The 21,705-nt window shown below is 44.4% G+C and overlaps 1 protein-coding gene and 1 long non-coding RNA gene across 3 annotated transcripts in view; one reads left to right on the top strand and one right to left on the bottom strand.

Annotated features, from left to right (window-relative positions):
• LOC144496867 (uncharacterized) overlaps positions 1–5,555 on the bottom strand; it is an 825,626-nt gene extending 820,071 nt beyond the window's left edge. Inside the window, exon 1 of the long non-coding RNA XR_013498453.1 lies at positions 5,447–5,555. This is a non-coding gene — a long non-coding RNA (uncharacterized LOC144496867). The remainder of the gene's footprint in view (positions 1–5,446) is intronic.
• The window catches only part of LOC144496861 (uncharacterized), a 33,837-nt gene extending 15,550 nt beyond the window's left edge, over positions 1–18,287 (top strand). For both annotated transcript variants that reach the window (XM_078217430.1, XM_078217431.1), the window contains 8 exons: positions 2,318–2,449; positions 3,198–3,302; positions 5,161–5,247; positions 8,011–8,130; positions 10,414–10,509; positions 12,536–12,637; positions 16,264–16,350; positions 17,911–18,287. In XM_078217430.1, coding sequence (XP_078073556.1) covers positions 2,318–2,449; positions 3,198–3,302; positions 5,161–5,247; positions 8,011–8,130; positions 10,414–10,509; positions 12,536–12,637; positions 16,264–16,350; positions 17,911–17,990 — 809 coding nt within the window. In that variant the 3' untranslated portion in view covers positions 17,991–18,287. The remainder of the gene's footprint in view (positions 1–2,317; positions 2,450–3,197; positions 3,303–5,160; positions 5,248–8,010; positions 8,131–10,413; positions 10,510–12,535; positions 12,638–16,263; positions 16,351–17,910) is intronic.
• The last annotated feature ends 3,418 nt before the right edge of the window (positions 18,288–21,705 follow it).

Genomic DNA, 21,705 nt, shown 5'->3' with positions numbered 1-21,705 from the left:
TTCTCCCCTAGCCTCAGTGGAAAAAGCCTGCTTGCATTCATTCTATCTATACCCATCATAATTTTATACACCTCTATCAAATCTCCCCTCATTCTTCTACACTCCAGGGAATAAAGTCCTAACCTATTCAACCTTTCTCTGTAACTCAGTTTCTCAAGTCCCGGCAACATCCTTGTAAACCTTCCCTGCACTCTTTCAACCTTATTAATATCCTTCCTGTAATTAGGTGACCAAAACTGCACACAATACTCTAAATTCGGCCTCACCAATGTCTTATACAATCTCACCATAACATTCCAACTCCTATGCTCAATACTTTGATTTATAAAGGCCAATGTACCAAAACCATCTTTACGACCCTATCTACCTGTGACGCCACTTTGAGGGAATTACATATCTGTATTCCCAGATCCCTCTGTTCTACTGCACTCTTCAGTGTCCTACCATTTACCTTGTATGTTCTACCTTGGTTTGTCCTTCCAAAGTGCAATACCTCACACTTGTCTGCATTAAACTCCATCTGCCATTTTTCAGCCCATTTTTCTAGCTGGTCCAAATCCCTCTGCAAGCTTTGAAAACCTTCCTCACTGTCCACTACACCTCCATTGTGTTCTATTATTCTCATTTTTAAACATGGATTGACCCACAAATGATCTGAAATTTCCATGGGAGAGAATGGAAAATCATGGACTGGTATTGCACAATTTGAACCATTTTCCTGCCATTTCTTTTTCAGTTAGCAGTGGCAGTCAGAGAGTACTGGCAAGATGTTCAATGTGGCAAGCAGAAAATATTCGGTTTGTTCCTGGTGAAACAGTCACTTCAGAGACAGAGTGGAGTGTACTTTATACTGCATCCTAAGTACATGATTGATAGTTTAGCATTGAATCTATAAAGCGGGGAGGGTTGTATCTTCCAGCGTACAAGACCTTGATAACTATACCTATCGTGTGAAATGTTACTGCCGACTCTGATTTGGGAAGCAGTGTAAGTTAAAAATAATGGCCGGAATTCTCCGGTCTCCTACGTCACTGCTGTCAGTGAGAATGGAGAATTTGGCGCTCAGCCAAATCTCCGTTCACGGCGGCGGGACTGGAGAATCCCAGATGCGGATGAGGTTGAAGATTTTGGCCAATGTATCTGTTTCAGGTGAAAATGAAGTGAGGGTGGAGGAGAGAAGAATGAGGCCTTTAAGTGATGTTTTACAATAGAGAATAGTAGAATCACAGAATCCCTCCAGTACAGAAGGAGGCCAATCGGCCCATTAAGTCTACAGCGACATCAATCCCACCCAGGGCCTATCCCCTTAATCCCACGTATTTACCCTGCTAATCTCCCTGACACTAAGGGGCAATTTGCTACCTAACCCGCACATCTTTTGGAATGTGGGAGGAAACTGGAGCACCCGGAGAAAACCCACGCCGACACGGGGAGAACGTGCAGACTCCACACAGACAGTGACCCGAGGCCGGAATTGAACCTGGGTCCCTGGTGCTGTGAGGCAGCAGCGCTAACCACTGTAGCAGGCAATGGTCAAAGTTGCATTCCTGGTGATTTTGGAATGGGAATGAGATGACAGCACTTTACGTGGTCCAGGCAGATCTGGCAGTGAATGGATAAGCCAGAAGTCCACCATACCCGATCAAGTCTGCATACCTCGGATTTGTAAGGGAGCAGAGATGCGAGCCACATTGGGTGAGCAGCCAGGGTGAGAGACAGTATTGGTTTGACTGGGGGCTAGGACATCAAACGTGGAGATGAGGGTGCAGTTGGTCAAATCAGTAGCTCCAGATATGTTGTACTGAATAGAGGGTGAAAGGCTAAGCAGTTGGAATTTTATAAATGCTGTCGTAAGTAAGTTTGCAACAAGTGTTTTCCGTGGGTGATGCAGCAAGTAGGTTAAGAGATTCATAAGAGTTTCAGTTGGTCTGGCGTTAGGGTTGAGTTGGGCAATGGTGTGGAGAAAGAGGGAAGACAATTTTAGTGATAGGCTTATGGGATAGGAAGTTTAGCCCAGGTTTGAAGAAGGTGAAATGTACTCGGGCTACACTATGTAATGTTACTGTATTCACATGATGTTTGTCTTATTCTCAGGCCTGTTTAATTGTTCAGAATGATTTTGTATACTTGATCGCTATTAATTCTATCTGTATATGATAACTAGCACGTGGAGGACCTTGCTACTAACGCAGGAGGTGTATTAATGTTTAACACAGCAGACTTCAATTGGTACGTTTATGAGGGGCAAAATGTCCCTGTTTACATTTTGCAATCTGGTTTGGCTAAAAGTGTAACAAAAACAATATTTCTATTTCAGGTCTTGCATATATACACTACAGCACTGTGGCATTTTCCATCGCTGCGTTTGTGACTGCTGTTGCCACACTGTTAACTGCTGTTATAACCTTTTTGAGTAAAGCCCAATGCTGGAGTAAATACTGCAAAGAAAGTAAGAGAAATTGTTCTTTGCACAGTTTTATATTAAAAAGTTAAATCTTACGGTTTAATATTAGAAATCCTGTGAAACTTTTAAATATTAAATTTTGGACCTCGACTTTCAGCATGATTACTTTTATTGTATGAATAATTTCTGCTTAAGTATTACAAAGAAAGGTACAGCACAGGGACAGATCCTTCGGCCCTCCAAGCCCGTGTCTTTCATGATGCCCTAACTAAACTAAAAAAGAAACCTTCTGTCCTTAGTCCGTATCCCTCTATTCCCTCCCTATTCATGTATCCATCCAGATGCTTCTTAAATGTTGCTCATGTGCCTGCTTCCACCACCTCCTCTGGCAGCGCTTTCCAGGCATCCACCACTCTCTGCATGAAAAACTTCCCCCGCGCATCTCCCTTAAACTTTCCCCCTCTCGCCTTGAACGTGTGCCCCCTTGTAATTGACACTTCCACCCTGGGAAAAAACTTCTGACTATCCACCCTGTCTCTGCCTCTCATAATTTTGTAGACCTCTATCAGGTCTCACCTCAGCCTCCCTTTTTCCAGTGAAAACAATCCCAGTTTATTCAACCTCTCCTTCTATTCAATGCCCTCGAGACCAGGCAACATTCTTCTTTGCATTCTCCATACCTTCCATGTCCTTCTGGCAGTGTGGCGACCAGAACTGCACTCAATACTCTAAATACAGCCTAACCAAGGTTTTATGTATTATATTGTTGATAGCAATTTGCTTATTTTCTCAGGGTTCCAGTTCGTTCGAGAGAAGATGCAACATTTCCTGGAGTTTGCCCCAGTGCTTTCATTTCTCTTTCTTTTCATTGCGTGTGTGTGTTGGATGCAGACTGAAGGTATGTTCACCTCCTGCTGTGGGTTAAATAGTGACAGGGGCAGAGTGAGGCCCTTAGGGGCCACTTAAGGACTTGACGGGTGGGTTGTGGGCAGACCATGCATTGCTTTTTGAAAACCCCCTCCCCCCCCACCCCCATGTCTTCAAACCTACCAGCAACAGAGTGTAAAAATCCAGTCGAAAATATTCCAGTGTAGTAACAACGTACGACGCTAAGAACTCAAGAGGTTGTGAATTCTAACCTCACCATGACCACCTGGATTTGAATTGGATAAATTTGCCAGGTGGTGTGTTAGCACCAGACAAAGACTATGAAACCTATCATTTTGGTGAACAAATCCAACTGCTTTGGGAATTCCCTTTGATCAGGTTGGGATCTTTTTACCTTCATCTCAGAGGGAAACGAGAGACCCTAATTAAACATCTAATCTAAATGACAGCGGACACTGCAATAATCCCTATACTGCACTGAACTGCTGGTCTAGATGGCGTTCTCAAGTCTCTGAAATGAAGCTTGAACCTATGACCTTTGGGTTAATCTTTCTTATTCGGCTCCTAGCTTCAGCTCTTTCCAAACACTCAGTTAAATATGACAAACCAATCGACAGGAGTTGACTCAGATTCACTTAAAATTTAATACTTTTGATACCAAACTCAAACGTACGACAGTTGCAACACTTGAACTCTTCTACTGAACATTAACTTTAACTGAACATTAACTCCAATTCATTAACTGAAAATAGATGCTATCCAATTTAGAACAAAATGGCCAGGTCTGTCCCCAGTTAAGATTCCATCCTCATGGTCCTTCTCTGAAGATGTTCTTCAGGGCACTCTTGCCATGGTTGATCTGAGTTATCGCTGAAGACAAAAGGCTGAAATGTCTCTTTTATCTCCAAACTGCCCCAACCTGAAGTTCTCTGGCACCCAGACAAAGCTGTAACCGGAAACTGGTCACATTGTCCAACTAGGCCAATGGAGTTATTGATAGAAAACTTTGTTTAAATGGCATGTTGGTCACATTGCCTCAACCCATATACGGGCATGGCTCTGTTGGGTCAATCTTAGTTCAAACAACTATTCTTATTTGGTCAACACAGCTCACAGACCAGATCACAGCTCTCAGTAACTTTGCAGCTTGCACCTGTGCTTGATTATAGCTTGACCAAATATCCCAGCATGCTTAACTCTCAGCCACAATTGCTCTTTAAAGCCAATGTTGTAGTCATTCTTTCTCCATCCTGCTATTAACTGATCAGCTGGATCCAGCAGGTGGAGAGCACTGCACATCCCCGAGGGAGGCCACCTCATTTTCTATCCATGAATTGAAGTATATTCGAGAATTCCATTTCAAGAATGGTCTCTCAGAGGAGCTGCCCCTCCCCACACGGTTTTGGGTGGCACAGTGGTTAGCACTGCTGCCTGACAGCGCAAGGGACCGGGTTCGATTCCCTGCTTGGGTGACTGTGTGGAGTCTACACATTCTCCCCATGTCTGCGTGGGTTTCCATCAGGTGCTCCGGTTTCCTCCTGCAGTCTGAAAGGCGTGCTGGTTAGGGTGCATTGGCCATGCTGAATTCTCCCTCAGTGTACCCGAACAGGCACCCGAGTGTGGCGACTAGGGGATTTTCACAATAACTTCATTGCAGTGTTAATGTAAGCCTACTTGTGACATAATAAATACACTTAAAGACTCCTGTACTCATTACACAGGATTGACTCAATAATCACAAGTGCAGGAATAAGAAATCTCCCTAATACTAATTCTTGACCAGTTGCATTCTCCAGAGGCACTCTTGGAGACAGACAGGTCAGGGTTTGTGCATGTACGTGTGTGACCAATGCTTTATTCATTCACAGTGTGCCGTGAAATTTTCAATATCGTATCGTCGGTGGCAGATATCATTGCAACGCCTTTTCTGTTTGCTGAAGTATTGGGACAGACTGGTGAGTGTCCAATGATAAAGTTATGATGAGCAAATCATTTCTGAAAGTGACATTTGATTTGATTTATTATTGCCACATGAATTAGCATACAGTGAAAAGTATTATTTCTTGCGTGCTATAGAGACAAAGCATACCGTTCATTCAAAAGTCTGATGGAAGCCTGTGACTAGTGGTGTTCCGCAGGGCTCTGTATTGGGACCTCTGCTGTTTGTGATTTATATAAATGATCTGGAAGAAGGTGTAACTGGGGTGATCAGTAAGTTTGCGGACGACACAAAATTGGCAGGACTTGCAGATAGTGAGGAGCATTGTCAGAAGCTACAGAAGGATATAGATAGGCTGGAAATTTGGGCAAAGAAATGGCAGATGGAGTTCAATCCTGATAAATGCGAAGTGATGCATTTTGGTAGAAATAATGTAGGGAGGAGCTATACAATAAATGGCAGAACCATAAAGGGTGTAGATACGCAGAGGGACCTGGGTGTGCAAGTCCACAGATCCTTGAAGGTGACGTCACAGGTGGAGAAGGTGGTGAAGAAGGCATATGGCATGCTTGCCTTTATAGGACGGGGCATAGAGTATAAAAGTTGGGGTCTGATGTTGCAGATGTATAGAACGTTGGTTCGGCCGCATTTGGAATACTGCGTCCAGTTCTGGTCGCCACACTACCAGAAGGACGTGGAGGCTTTGGAGAGAGTACAGAGGAGGTTTACCAGGATGTTGCCTGGTATGGAGGGGCTTAGTTATGAGGAGAGATTGGGTAAACTGGGGTTGTTCTCCCTGGAAAGACGGAGGATGAGGGGAGACTTAATAGAGGTGTATAAAATTATAAAAGGCATAGATAGGGTGAACAGTGGGAAGCTTTTTCCCCGGTCGGAGGTGACGAACACAAGGGGTCACAGGTTCAAGGTGAGGGGAACAATGTTCAACACAGATATCAGAAGGACGTATTTTACACAGAGGGTGGTGGGGGCCTGGAATGCGCTGCCAGGCAAGGTGGTGGAGGCGGACACACTGGGAACGTTTAAGACTTATCTAGACAGCCATATGAACGGAGTGGGAATGGGATACAAAAGAATGGTCTAGTTTGGACCAGGGAGCGGCGCGGGCTTGGAGGGCCGAAGGGCCTGTTCCTGTGCTGTATTGTTCTTTGTTCTTTGTTTCTTGTGCACTATACAGACAAAGCATACCGTTCATAGAGAAGGAAAGGAGAGAGTGCAGAATGTAGTGTTACAGTCACAGCTAGGGTGTAGAGGAAGATCAACTTAGTGCAAGGTAGATCCATTCAAAAGTCTGACTGCAGCAGGGAAGAAGCTGTTCTTGAGTCGGTTGGTACATGATCTCAGAATTTTGTATTTTTTTCCCGATGGAAAAAGGTGGAAGAGAGAACGTCCAGGGTGCATGAGGTCCTTAATTATGCTGGCTGCTTTGCCAAGGCAGCAGGAAGTGTAGACAGATTCAATGGATGGGAGGCTGGTTTGAGTGATGGATTGGGCTACATTCACGACCTTTTGTAGTTTCTTGCGGTCTTGGGGTGAGCAAGAGCCATACCAAGCTGTGATACAGCCAGAAAGAATGCTTTCTATGGTGTATCTGTAAATATTAGTGAGAGTTGTAGCGGGCATGCCAAACCTCCTTAGCCTCCTGAAAAAGTGGAGGCGTTGGTGGGCTTTCTTAACTGTAGCGTCGGCGTGGAGGGACCAGGGCAGATTGTTAGTGATCTGAACACCTAGAAACATGAAGCTCTCAAACACTTCCACTTCATCTCATGGAGAACAGTGCAAATAGGAGAGTCAATAACAGTCATCAGTCTGAAGGTTACCTCTTTATACTTGCTAATGAGCGTGGAGAGAAGACAGCAAGAATTTCTTGATGTTGAGTGTTTGCACACAGATTACTCTGTCACACGGAGCACTTGTTCTTTCTAATTCATTCATGAGATGTGAGTGTTGCTGGCTAGGCCAGCGTTTATTGCCCTAATTGTCCATGTGAAGGTGGCGGTGAGCTGCCTTCTTGAACCACTGCAGTTCATGAGGTGAAAGGACTCTGACAAGACTGGTAGGCGGGAAGTTGCGGTGATCGTGAATGTAATTTTTAAAAATTTATTCATTCTTAGAACATGGGCGTCATTGGGTGGCCAACATTTATTGCCCATCCCTAGCTGCCTGAGCTCAATTGAGAGTCAACCACATTGCTGTGGCTCTGGAGTCACATGTAGGCCAGACCAGGTAAGGACGGCAGACTTCCTTCCCAAAAGGACATGAGTGAACCAGATGGGTTTTCCCGACAATGGTCATTAATAGGTTCTTAATTCCAGATATTTTTTATTGAATTCAAATTTCACCATCTGCCATGGCAGGATTTGAACACAGGTCACCAGGGCAATAGCTGAGTTTCTGGATTAATAGTCTGGTGATAATGCCACTTGGCCATTGCCTCCCCTATGAATGAATGGTGATATATTTCCAGTCAGAAAGTTGCGGGACTTTGAGGGGAACTCAAAGCTGGTGAAGTGCCCTTTTCCCTGAGGCAGTGAGACTTTAGATAAAAATGGGGAGACGGTGAAGCAGTGAGACTTAATTTAGAATTACTCTTGCAAAATACTGACATGGATCTAATGGGTCAAATGATGCCATATCTGCTTGTAAACATATATGAGTCTATCAATGAAGAATTACATGAAGGAATATGTAGTTTTCATTTGTATTCCTTTTTTAGCTAATGAATGTGTGTAATTTTATTCACCTTTTGTTCTTTTCTTAGGACCTTCTGGAAGCGCTATGATTCTGTTAGTGCTTTTATTCGTGCATCTAATAATAACCATATATTTTGCCTTTAATATGGTGACCTGTGAGACGTTGCATAAGATCTTGTCGACCAAACGTAAGTTCAGATAACAGTTGTATTATTATGAATATCATTCCTATCAAAATCTTTCCTGATATTAAGACCCTTAATTAAACTTTCACTTTGCAATCTCTGCTTCTTTTAAAGAGTCCCATTAATCTCATCCTGTGAGTCAACTCTCATTTTAATGCTTTCTCTTTAAGCCCTGCCATTGATATGCAGTTGGCCACTGTGCCTCCCAAAGCAAATGATGTGTTGCTGGAGACCTTTATGGCCTTGTCATTGAGCAAACTGTTTCCTTTGTCCCATTCTATTGCTGTAATCCAAAGATGTGCGGGTAGGTTGATTGGCCATGCTAAATTGCCCCTTAATGGCATGGTAAATACCATGATTATGGGGATTGGGCCTGGGTGGGATTGTTGTTGGTGCAGGCTCGATGGGCCAAATGGCCTCCTTCTGACTGTCGGGATTCTATGATTCTATGATAATTTGACTGGATTTAATGTGTTAGGGCATGGTTTGTGAATGAGATGTGGTATATTGATGTGCAGTGGCACAGTGGTTAGCACAACTGCCTCACAGCGCCAGGGACCTGGGTTCAATTCCGGCCTTGGGTCACTGTCTGTGTGGAGTCTGCACGTTCTCCATGTGTCTGCGGGAGTTTCCTCCCATACTCCAAAGATGTGGGGGTTAGGTGGATTGGCCATGCTAAATTGCCCCTAGTGTCCAGGATGTGTGGGTTAGATGTTAATTGTGTTGTCTAACAGAGATAGGGTGGGGAGAGAGCCTGGGTACGATACTCTGTCAGAGAGTCAGTGCCAGCTCAATGGGCAAATGGCCTCCTTCTGCACTGTAGGGATTCTATGTTGAGTAATTATCTTCTATCACTGTTGGATTAGACTGATAGTGCTGTCCACTGAGTTGGATGAACCAACTTGCATTCTTAAAAGCACTTTCACAACATCAGGCACTTCACAACCAAGGGTGACCTTTTTAAAGAACAATCATTGTTTAAAGTAGGAGACCACAGTAGCCAAATTAGATATAAAATGGTCCAACAAGCATCAATGAGGTGGATGACTGGGTCATATTTTAGAGGTCAATATTGGCCTTAAAATAACGTGATACATTCATCTGAGTGGGAGTAAGAGACCTCAGTTGAACATCTTGGCTGGAATTTTGGGGCAGCACGATGTCACAGTGGTTAGCACTGCTGCCTCACAGCGCCAGGGATCCCCGGGTTCGATTCCGGCCTCAGTCAATGTCTGTGTGGAGTTTGCACGTTCTCCCCGTGTCTGCGTGGGTTTCCTCCGGGTGCTCCAGTTTCCTCCCACAGTACAAAGATGTGCGGGTTAAGTGGACTGGCCGTGCCAGGGGGACTAGCTAGGATAAATGCATGGGGTTATGGGGATAGGGTCTGGGTGGGATTGTGGTCGGTGCAGACTCGATGGGCCAAATGGCCTTCTTCTGCACTGTAGAATTCTATGATTCTATGATTTTCCTGTCCCGCCCGCCATGGGAATCGGAGCGGGTGAGGAGTGGACATTGGAAAGGTCTGTTGACCTCGTCGGGATTTTACGGTTTCAGGATGAGTAAGACTGCAAAATCCCGCCCATTATCCTAAAGATAGCACCCCCAACAGTGTCGCACACTCCCTCAGTACTTCACTGAGCTGACTGTATGCTCAAGACACTGAAATGGGGCTTGGACCTCGGGTCTCCTTCCTAACTTTGTGTTTCACGTTCCTCTCGTTAGGATTAGTTGATCACTGGGACACAGCAAATAGAGGAGAATGAGGAAGAGAGAGAGCTCACCTTATTTTCTGTCTGGCGAATCACATGGTCTGTCTCAGAGGCACACAGCCTTCTCCACCCGATTTTCCCGTATTCATTGCAGCTGAATGATCAATACAAAGAACAAAGAAAATTACAGCCCCGGGACAGACCCTTCGGCTCTCCAAGCCTATACCGACCATGTTTCCTGACTGAACTAAAACCCCCTCCCCCTCCGGGGACCATATCCCTCTATTCCCATCCTATTCATGTATTTGTCAAGATGCCCCTTAAAATTTTTCCCGATCAGTTGCATTTCCCAGCAACACAGCTGGAGGCAGACGGAAGGAAAAGCCAGTGCAAAATTGTTAAATCCCATTTTAAAAATCAGTACCGTTAATACTATAGTTCCATTTTAAAGTTCTCAAGACAAATTTGAACAAGTTTATCTGGTATCCTCTTGTTTCCAAGTTTAAAGTTTCTTTTTCCTTTTGGGAGATGGGGATTCGTGTCCTGGTCAAGCTTCTCCTGTTTGATTTGTTCCCAGGCTGCCGTGTCATTTTTGGTTTAGCAGCTCCAGTGGGTGGGATCATCGGGATATGTGTGTCGAGTATCCTGATTGGAGAAGTGATGAAACAAGCTGGTGAGTGTTCAATGATACTTTCAGAATTGAATTGATGAATTTAACAGCGATTGAGAGAGCTCGGTCAATTTTGCCACAGTTTCATGGGAATCCATCGAGCTATTAAGTTTACCATGCCACCAAATCATTGCTCAACCAATTCAAATCTAACGCAATTACCTTTGCTCCTCGTGGCCTTTTCTGCCTGCTTCAGAAAAACATTGAAGATAGAAGCTGGAGTAGACCATTCAGCCCTTCAAGCCTGATCCACCATTCATTATGATTATGGCTGATCATCAAATTCCCTGATCCCACCTTCCCTCATATCCCTTGATCCCTTTGGCCCCAAGAGCTATATCTAATTTCTTCTTGTAATCTCACAACATTTTGGCCTCAACGACTTTCTGCGGTACATTCTGTAAAACAGGTTTTCTTCAAATCCCCCCTAAATCTCCCACTTCTCACTTTTAACTTATGTCCCCTCGTAACTGACCCTTCAACTAAACGGAACAGCTGCTCCCTATCCACCCTGTCCATGCCCCTCATAATCTTGAACACCTCAATCAGGTTGTTCCTCAATCTCCTCTGCTGCAGAGAAAACAACCCAAGCCTTGATCCCTTTACCCCCAAGAGTTATATCTAATTTCTTCTTGAAATCACACAACGTTTTGGCCTCAACTACTTTCTGTGGTAGTGAATTCCACACATTCACCACCCTCTGGGTGAATAAATTTCTCCTCACCTCAGTCCTAAAAGGTTTACATAACCTCAAACTATGACCCCTAGCTTTGGACTCCCTCATCTCCCTCAAGAGCTATATCTAATTTCTGCTTGAAATCGCACAATGTTTTGGCCTCGCCTTCAAATGTTTACTCAATTTTCCATTGAGATGCAATAGTTTATGTCTCAGCCTTACCCTGTGGCAAAGTATTCCCAGTTGTTTCATGATCATTTGTAAAAACATTTCTGCTCATCCTTTTTTTTCATTCTTGAGTGGCTTTTTTGAGAGTTGGTAAGCTACGTTTCCCAAAGGAGCTGGTTTTCTTATTCATTCTATCAAACTCTTTAAAATCTCTGGAATCTTTCGAACTTACGAGTTGCTCTGGCAGGTGAATATCTGATGAACATGCTGGCTGGGATTGGCAGCTTTAATACTTTTGCCACCCTGCGTGTGACCTTGCGAACTTTCATGTTGCCAGTTAATAAAAATCACAATCTAAAGCCACACCATTTCCTGAGTTGGGAGTGTCAGGAGTGCTAATAGGGAATATCCTGGTATTTCATAATAATGAAAGAGATATAAAAAATATCAAATTGACTGTAATAAGTCCTCGGAGGTGGAAATCCCTTCATCAAAAGTCCTTTATTTACAAGATCCAACAACACTATACAGATTGCTCTCAGTATGCAGTCTACCTCTGGAGTGCCAGAGGAAGCGACACTCCTGTTTGAGTACAAAGCATGGGGCTCCCTGACTGGACCAACAATTTGGCCCTTAATCAGGGAGTTAATATTCAAGCAGACCAACCTCAATTGCCTGATTATAATTGTCACATCGAACATAACTCATGAGACAAGCTGAAAATTGTGAGCCAAGGATTTTTCGTGGCAATTATCTAAGTGGGCAGCACGGTGGCACAGTGGTTAGCACTGCTACCTCTCTGCACCAGGGACCCAGGTTCAATTCCCAGCTTGGGTCTGTGTGGAGTTTGCACGTTCTCCCCGTGCCTGCATGGGTTTCCTCTGGGTGTTCCGGTTTCCTCCCACAGTCCGAAAGACGTGCTGGTTGGGTAGATTGGCCGTGCTAAACTCTCCCTCAGTGCACCAGAACAGTGTGGCGACTAGGGGATTTTCACAGTAACTTCATCGCAGTGTTAATGTAAGCCTACTTGTGATACTAATAAATGCTAATGTGGGTACATTTAATTTTTCTAATGACTTATGTATTGCACCCATTTATTACACTTGTTGTGAATGGATTGCATTATTTTCCCACCCAATCTGTTCATTAAAACTACATTTCAGCTATTTATCCCTCTGTTGCCAGGTGAAGAATGTGAACCAGCAGCCTACTTATGGCCAACGATAATCCCTGCTGTGGTATTGACATTGGTTATTCTTGGTGCAACCTTTCAGCTCTACAAAATACGTAAGCAATGATAACAGATGTTGTTTAAAATCTATTATAAAGGACTCACGGTCCTGTGAGCAGAAACCTTGAATGGGTTTTTCACTTCAGTTACTCATGATGAACAGCTAGGAAACATGGCACAATAGTTAGCACTGCTGCCTCAGAGCACCAGGGACCCTGGTTCGATTCCCTTTGTGTGGAGTCTGCACATTCTCCCCGTGTCTGTGTGGGTTTCCTCCGGGTGATCTGGTCTCCTCCCACAGTTCGAAAGACATGCTGGTTAGGTGCATTGGCCATGCTAAATTCTCCCTCAGTGTACCCGAACAGGTGCCAGAGTGTGGCAACTAGGGGGTTTTCGTAGTAACTTCATTGCATTTCAAGAATGGAATGGACTTTGAGAGGATCAGTCCATTCCCACGTGGTTTTGGGTGTCACGGTGGCACAGTGCTTGGCACTGCTGCCTCACTGCGCGAAGGACCTGGGTTCAATTCCCGAAAGACGTGCTGGTTAGATGCATTGGCCATGCTAAATTCTCCCTCAGTGTCCCCAAACAGGCACCGGAGTGTGGCGACTAGGGGATTTTCACAGTAACTTCATTGCAGCATCAATGTAAGTCTACTTGTGACACTAATAACAAATAATAAATTCTCAAACCTCCAGCTCTGTACATTTTCATTAAATGCAATGATGAGCTGAGAGTGTGAAATTTACTGAAATTGCCTGGCTTGTGTCAGGAACACTGAATTGGAGAATCTTTATCAATGTTCTTTATTCATTTTGCATTTCTTGGTTCTATTTTGTTAACGACACAGTGCCGCTGGTCTCCGAGTAAGCATCCTCTACATCCCACATGATTAGGAGTTCATCTTCCACAGTGGCAGAGTTTGATTCCCGGCTTGGGTCACTGTCTTGCGGCGTCCGCACGTTCTCCCCGTGTCTGCGTGGGTTTCCTCCGGGTACTCCGGTCTCCTCCCACAGTCTGAAAGATGTGCTGGTCAGGTGCATTGCCATGCTCAATTCTCCCTCCGTGTACCTGAACTGGCAACGGAGTGTGGCGACTAGGGGATTTTCACAGTAGCTTCATTGCAGTGTTAATGTAAGCCTACTTGTGGCACTAATAAATAAACTTTAAAAACTTAAATGATAAAGATAACATCTTGCCTTAAATTGACAACAGTAATAGTTTGAACAAATCCATCCCGTTTTGGGCTGAACTCATTAGAATGGCTATAGATTGAGAGAGGGGAACATTTAACAGAACTTGGGTGTCCTTGTACACCAGTCACTGAAAGTAAACATGTGGGGGGATATATGTTAACATGTCAAATGATCAGACTGTCATTAATGCAAACAGAGAATGTTGGGAAAACTCAGCCAGTCTGGCAAAAAAGCCTGAGGAAGAAGGGAGAAGGCAGTGAAAGCTCTGATGGAATCATTTGGACTCAAAATGTTTCTCTCTCCACAGATGGTGCCAGACCTGTTGTGTTTTTCTAGTGTTTTCCCTTTATATTTCAGATTTCTGGCATCTGCAGTATTTTGCTTTTATTCATACTATCAATTTCCATTTGTAAATGACCAGGTGTTAAGGAGTCCTGTTGCATTGCAGGATAAGGGCCACTGCACCCAGAGGAACCATCCCCTGTCCTTCTGTACTAAGCATGATGTTGAGATTTGATTAATTGAGCTCCAGCCTGTTCTTGCAACATTCAGAACATAGCGTCCAACATTAGATGTGACTCCATGATTGGACAGCACTTACTGAACAATCCTAAACATGCCATCTTTTCTTGTGTGAAAGCTGTTTCGGAACCCTGCTGAACCTTCAAGTTTCCTCTGCTCTGTTGTCCAGGAAAACATTAAGGCTGGAATTAAGTCTGACAGTAAATTTTGGTGTGTGACGTATTGGTTTCAATCTGATCCATACTTGGGGATCCCACGCCTGGGATTCGTACATGTCAGAAGGATGTATGGGAGCACAGGGAGAGACTGGAATTACTGGGGTTATTTCTACTGGAACATTGAAGGCTCAGAGGTTTTTCAAATTGGTTTTGGTAGTGAATGGGCAACAATAGGGAGTTTGTGATAACTCATCGCTTTAAAATCATCGCAAGGGTGAGATGCGGCACAGTGGTTAGCACTGCTGCCTCACAGCTCCAGGGACCTAGGTTCGATTCCCGGCTCGGGTCACTGTCTGTATGGAGTTTCACACAAGGACGGCCTCAACCGGGATATTGGGTTCATGTCACAATATTTGTAACTCCCACAGTTGCGTGGACCTGCAGAGTTTCACTGGCTGTCTTGTCTGGAGACAATACACATCTTTTTAGCCTGTCTTGATGCTCTCTCCACTCCCATTGTTTTGTTTCTTAAAGACTGGATTAGTTGTAAGTATTCGCATTCCAACCATTATTCATGTAAATTGAGTCTGTGTCTTTATAAATTCTGTTTGTGAACAGAATTCCCACTCACCTGAAGAAGGGGCTTAGAGCCTCGAAAGCTTGTGTGGCTTTTGCTACCAAATAAACCTGTTGGACTTTAACCTGGTGTTGTTAAACTTCTTACTGTATGAAGTTTGCACATACTCCCCGTATCTGCGTGGGTTTCCTCCGGGTGCTCCGGTTTCCTCCCACTGTCCAAGGGTGTGCAGGTTAGGTGCATTGGTTCCCCTTAGTGACCCAGGATGCGTAGGTTAGAGGGATTAGCAGGGCAAATCTATGGGGTTACAGGGATAGGGCCTAGGTGGGATTGTTGTCAGTGCAGACTTGATGGGCTGAACGGCCTCCTCCTGCACTTTAGGATTTCTATGAATTTTATGTGAACTATTGAAGCAGGGAGGACTTTGCAACAAGGAGTGGTTGAGGTCGGGTTGCTGTGGATCTGGAGTCACATGTGGGTCTGATAAAGGACATTAGTGAATTAAATGGGCTTTTAGACCAATTGACAATGGTTTTATGGCCATCATTAGACTTTTTATTCCAGATTTTTATTATATTCAAGTTTCACCATCTGCCTTGATCCTACTAATTCAGTGACAATACCACTAGGCCACTGCGTCTCCTATGAATTTGTCGTTCCCTTTGAAATTTGGTATTCTGGCATTTGTCCCTCTGAGTGCAAGACAAAAAGCTATGACAGAGTTGTGTCTCTTTTTTCTAAACAACACAAAAGGACATTTGTGAGCCAGACTGTTTTTTACGACAATCAATGATAGTTTTTATGGTCAGTATCACTCGGACTTGTCTTTAACTCCAGATTTATCAATGAGTTGAATTTAAGTTCCACCACTTGCTGTGATGGGATTTGAACCCATGTCCCAGCTAGGGCCTCTGGATTATCAGTCAAGTGACACTACCACTGTGCCACCATTGCCCATATTCTCAATTGGTTCAAGGGTGGACGACCCAACAGCTGCACTGACATCCGTACAGTTGTGGCGTGGGCAGGGGCATTTGGTGGGTAATGCCCCCAAGGGAGTTTATATGCTTCCCCTCATCCTTCACATCACGCAATCGGAGAATATAAAATCCACTCCAAGGTGTCCTGAGGCAAAAACCTACGGACTGATTCTGATCATCCAGTTACTGAAAATCTTTGTCCAATTCATTTTTGTATCAATATAATTCATTGCACCTTTGCGTCAACAGACATAGATTGGAAAAGACGGACAAGTGGAACTCCATCTGCAAATACCTACACAAGCGTAAAAAGTTCTGATGAGTGTCAACATAGTGGTAAGTATTGGAACCAAATACAAGTACTTTGTCAGAAATACAGCTGCCACCCTGACCCTTTCTATAATTGGATGTCCCTGCCATCATTGTGGTGGGAATAGAAAGATTTTGTTTCATTTTGCAGTTTTGAAGTTTTTTTTATTCATTTGTGGGACATGGCCATCACTGGCTGGCCAGCATTTATTGCCCGTCCCTAGTTGCCCGTGCTCAATTGAGAGTCAGCCACATTGCTGTAGCTCTAGAGTCACATGTAGGCCAGATCAGGTAAGGATGGCAGATTTCCTTCCCTAAAGGACATTAGTGAACCAGATGGGTTTTTCTGACAATCGACAATAGTTTCATGGTCATCAGTAGATTCTTAATTCCAGATATTTTTAAAATTGAATTCAAATTCTACCATCTGCCGTGGTGGGATATAAACGCAGGTCTCCAGAACATTAGCTAAGATTCTGGATTAATAGTCCAGCACTAATACCACTGGGCCATCGCCTCCCCATAAGTGGAGAAGACCCCTGTATTTTAGGACAGCGTGGTGGCACATTGGTTGGTACTGCTGCCTCACAGCGCCAGGGACCCAGGTTCAATTCCGGTCTTGGGTGACTGTCGGTGTGCAGTTTGCACGTTTGCCCTGTGTCTGCGTGCGTTTCTTCTGAGTGCCCTGGTTTCTTCCCACAGTCCGAAAGATGTGCGGGTTAGGTGGATTGGCCATACTAAATTGTCCCTTAGTGACCAAAGATGTGTAAGTTAGGGAGATTAGTGAGGTAAGTACATAGGGATGAATTTTCCTGTTCCGCCCGCCACGGGAATCGTAGCGGGCGAGGAGCGGACCATGGAAAGGTCCATTGACCTGAGGTGGGATTTTCCGATTTTGGGGCGAGCATGGCTGGAAAATCCCGCCCATGGGGTTACGGGGATAGGGCCTGGGTGGGATGCTCTGTCAGAGAGTCGGAGCATCTCACCCAGGCCCACCGCCTGCTCTATCCCCACAGCCCCACACACTTACTCTGCCAATCCCCCCCAAGCTACACATCTTGGGATACTAAGGGGGCAATTTAGCAAGGCCAATCCACCTAACCTGCACATCTTTCAACTGTGGGAGCAAACTGGAGCACCTGGGGGGGTAACCCACACAGATACGGGGAGAACGTGCCGACTCCGCACAGTCACCCAAGGCCGGAATTGAACCCAGGTCCCTGGCGCTGTACAGCAGCAGTATAACCTCTGTTTCTGTATCTGAAGAAGTCTTGACTAATTAAACTGGTGGTGGAGGCAGCTACTCACACAACATTTAAGAAGGATCTGGAAAAGGACTTACATCGCCAAGGCATGGGATTAGTACAGATTGGTGTTTGATGGTCAACGTAGACTTGTTGGGACAAAGGGCCTATTTCTATGCTGTATGACTCAATGGTTCATGTATTAAAGGAAAAGCTTGATTTAATGCTTCACTCAAAAAAAAGGTCAAATCAAATTCAAATGAAGAAGTGTTGATTTTACATTTTTGCATGTTTGAATAAAATAAGCCTGCCTACCTTTAAATTCACTTTTGTCTTTCTTTAGGAGCTGAAGGAAACATAATTAAATCCAGCATAACCACTATTGCAAAACTGATTCCATCAGAGAGCACTGCCGCCAAGTGAGGAACTGTTTTAAATCTAGGAGCACTGCTGCCATCAACAAAGTGCCTTAAATTTAGACTTGAAATATCAGGCGGGGAGCTGAGCTCACACCTCATGATTTTCCATAAGACATAGGGGCGGAAATAGGCCAATCGGCCCATCGAGTCTGCTCCGCCATTCAATCATGGTTGATATTTGCACCCTTGAATGCTGAAATGTGGAGAGTTGCGAGCGCCAGTTTTCCCTTGTATGTTATCGACAAGTATGGAAGCGCTAACAGTCCATCATTTTAATAAATTTACACTGAATACAACTGTCCCTCAGTCTCGTGCTGATTCATTTTCAATGAGGCAAAATTATGTGGCAATCTTGTACAGTCTCCAGATGACAAATTGTGGTTAAGAAGTCATCAGCGAGTAATGATCATTCTACGCTATGGAGTAGAATTTTCTGAGATTATCTCTGGGGCCTCAGTGGGTGGTTTATCAAACGTTGTCAGGTACGTTGGTCAGTTTGTTTGTAGGGAATGAAACGCCTTGATTCTAATTAGTGCGTGGTTGTTGTGGATTGCCTCGCTTATAACAAGCGGAATCGCAAAACAGCATTGTGAAAGCACTGAGTGTGTTCAGCAAAAGGGTGTGTAGGATTATTCGCAGCCCTGACAAAGCTGATTCAAATGTTTAACATGATTGCTGACTGGAGATACTGGAGAAGAAACACAGTTAGCTCATGATCTTTCACAAGAGAGTTGCGAAACTCCAAACTTCACTACTTGTTATCTCCAGGTCGATCTCATCTTCAAGTTTTTATGTGTCCAGATCACCAACCACCTGTCCTGGTTCTCTCATGCCGACACTATAGTTAAGAAAGCCCCACCAACGCCTCTACTTTTTCAGAAGACTAAGGAAATTTGGCATGTCCGCTACGACTCTCTCCAACTTTTACAGATGCGCCATAGAAAACGTTCTTCTGGTTGTATCACAGCTTGGGATGGCTCCTGCTCTGCCCAAGACCGCAAGAAATGACAAAAGGCCGTGAATGTAGCCCAATCTATCACGCAAACCAGCCTCCCATTCATTCACTCTGTCTATACTTCCTGCTGCCTCAGCAAAGCAGCCAACACAATTAAGGACTCCACGCACCCCGGACATTCTCTCTTCCACCTTCTTCCGTCGGTACCTCAAACAAAAGTTTGAGATACCAACCGTCTCAAGAACAGCTTCTTCCCTGCTGCTGTCAGACTTTTGAATGGACCTACCTTGCATTAAGTTGATCTTTCTCTACACCCTAGCTATGACTGTAACACTACATTCTGCAGTCCCTTGTTTCCTTCTCTATTTTTCTACTTCGTCCCCGTTGATGTAGACAGGGGCATGTCCTCCACTACATTTCCTGAAGTCGATGACCATCTCCTTTGTTTTGTTGACATTGAAGGAGGGATTATTGTTAGGGTAGGGCCTGGGTGGGATTTTGGTCGGTGCAGACACGATGGGCCGAATGGCCTCCTTCTGCACTGTAGGGTTTCTATGATTTCTATGATTTCTATGAACGGTATGCTTTGTCTGTATAGTGCATAAGAAACAATACTTTTCACTGCATGCTAATACATGTGACAATAATAAATCAAATCAAAATAGTGGCTACCAGTTACTCAACTCAGAACAATGACCTGAATTCCAATGTCAAACAACAAGATTTAGAGTTATAGAAGAATCCCGACAGAGCATAAGGAGACCATTCAGCCCATCAAAGCTGCACTGACAACAATACCACCCAGGCCTTATCCCCATAACCACACATATTTACCCTGCAAATCCACTTGACACGAAGGGGCAATTTTGCATGGCCAATCAACCACATTTTTGGAGTATGGGAGGAAACCAGAGCACCCGGAGGAAACCCACGCAGGAACAGGGAGAACGTGCAAACTCCACACAGACAGTGACCCAAGCCTGGAATCAAACTCGGGTCCCTGGCACTGTGAGGCAGCAGTGCTAACTACTGTGCCAACAGTGATTATGCCTTCAACCAATACTATCAAAATAGGTTCAATGGCTATTGATCTCATTCTGCTTTATGGGATATTACTGCACACAAATTCCCCCTGTGTTTGCCTATTGAACTACAGAAGTTGCAGTTTCACCTATTTATTCGCCTTGAAATGCTTTGGGGTGTCCTGAGGTTGTGCAAAGTGCTTTTCAAATGCACATCTTTCTTTTTAGCACCAGAGCACCTTTGCAGTACACCAGAATCATTGATTTAACCATTTCAGTGAATGATTATTTGGGCAGCACGGTGGCACAGCGGTTAGCACTGCTGCCTCACAGCGCCAGGGACCTGGGTTCAATTCTGGCCTTGGGTGACTGTCTGTGTGGAGTTTGCACATTCTCCTCTGTGTCTGCATGGGTTTCCTCCGGGTGCTCTGGTTTCTTCCCGCAATCCAAAGAGCGGGTTAAGTTGATTGACCATGGTAAACCAGCCTCCCATCCATTGACTCTGTCTACACTTCCCGCTGACTCGGCAAAGTAGCCAACATAATTAAGGACCCCATGCACCCTGGACATTCTCTCTTCTACCTTCTTCCTTCGGGAAAAGGATACAAAAGCTTGAGGTCACATACCAAACGTCTCAAGAGCAGCTTCTTCCCTGCTGCCGTCAGACTTTTGAATGGACCTACCTTGCATTAAGTTGATCTTTCTCTGCACCCTAGCTATGACTGTAACACTACATTCTGCACTCTCTCATTTCCTTCTCTATGAACGGTATGTTTTGTCTTTATAACGCGCAAGAAACAACACTTTTCACTGTAAATACTTGTGACAATAATAAATCAAATCAAAATCAAATCCTTTGTGTCAGCGGGGCTAGCAGGTTAAATATATGATGTTGGGGATAGGGCCTGGGTGGGATTGTTGTCAGTGCATGCTTGATGGGCCGAACAGCCTCTTTCTGCACTGTAGTGATTCTATGATTTATAAAATATCTGCCATTGCATTTTAAACTTCGGCCATATCTCCCCGACTTCTACTGCCAACACAACCGGATATGGAGCAGCAAAGGTGAGTTTACCATCCAACGGTAAATATTAGGGATAACTTATATCTGGTCTTCTGCAATCTTTAGGCCTAACTTCAATGCATTTCAACTTCCTTGCCTGCAGCCATGGTGCAGTATCAATGAGTGACCAGCAGGTGTCAGACTGAACAGTGCTTCCACAGGCCTGCAAACACACTGAATCCAGAATCCGAGGCTAATGCTCTGAGGATATGGGTTCAAATCCCACCATGGCAATTTGAATTCAATCAATAAATTTTGAATATGAAGTTAGTCTCAGAAATGGTAAGTATAAAGCTATAATTGATTGACATAATAACTCATCGGGTTCACTAATGTCCTCTGGGGAAAGAAAGCTGCTTTGCTAACTGAGTTTGGCCTACTTGTGTCTCCAGACCCACAGCAATGTGGTTGACTCTTAATTGCCCTCCGAAGTGGCCTAGCAAGCCACTCATTTTAAGGGAAATTAGGGACTGGCAATAAATGCTGACTTTGCCAGTAATACCCACGTCTCATGTAAGAATGAAGGAAAACAATCCTTGGCTCCATGCCAGGAGGTTTCTTGTTCATGTTCACCTCCAGGAACTTGAGTATCAAATCTAGGGTGACACTTCAGTGGAGTACTTAGGGAGTGCTACACTGCCAGAGATGCGACTTCCAGATAGAACATAAAACCAATTGA

The sequence above is a fragment of the Mustelus asterias genome, chromosome 8, assembly GCF_964213995.1.
Source record: "Mustelus asterias chromosome 8, sMusAst1.hap1.1, whole genome shotgun sequence".
NCBI lineage: Eukaryota > Metazoa > Chordata > Chondrichthyes > Carcharhiniformes > Triakidae > Mustelus > Mustelus asterias.
This window is presented reverse-complemented; position numbering and strand designations above follow the sequence as displayed.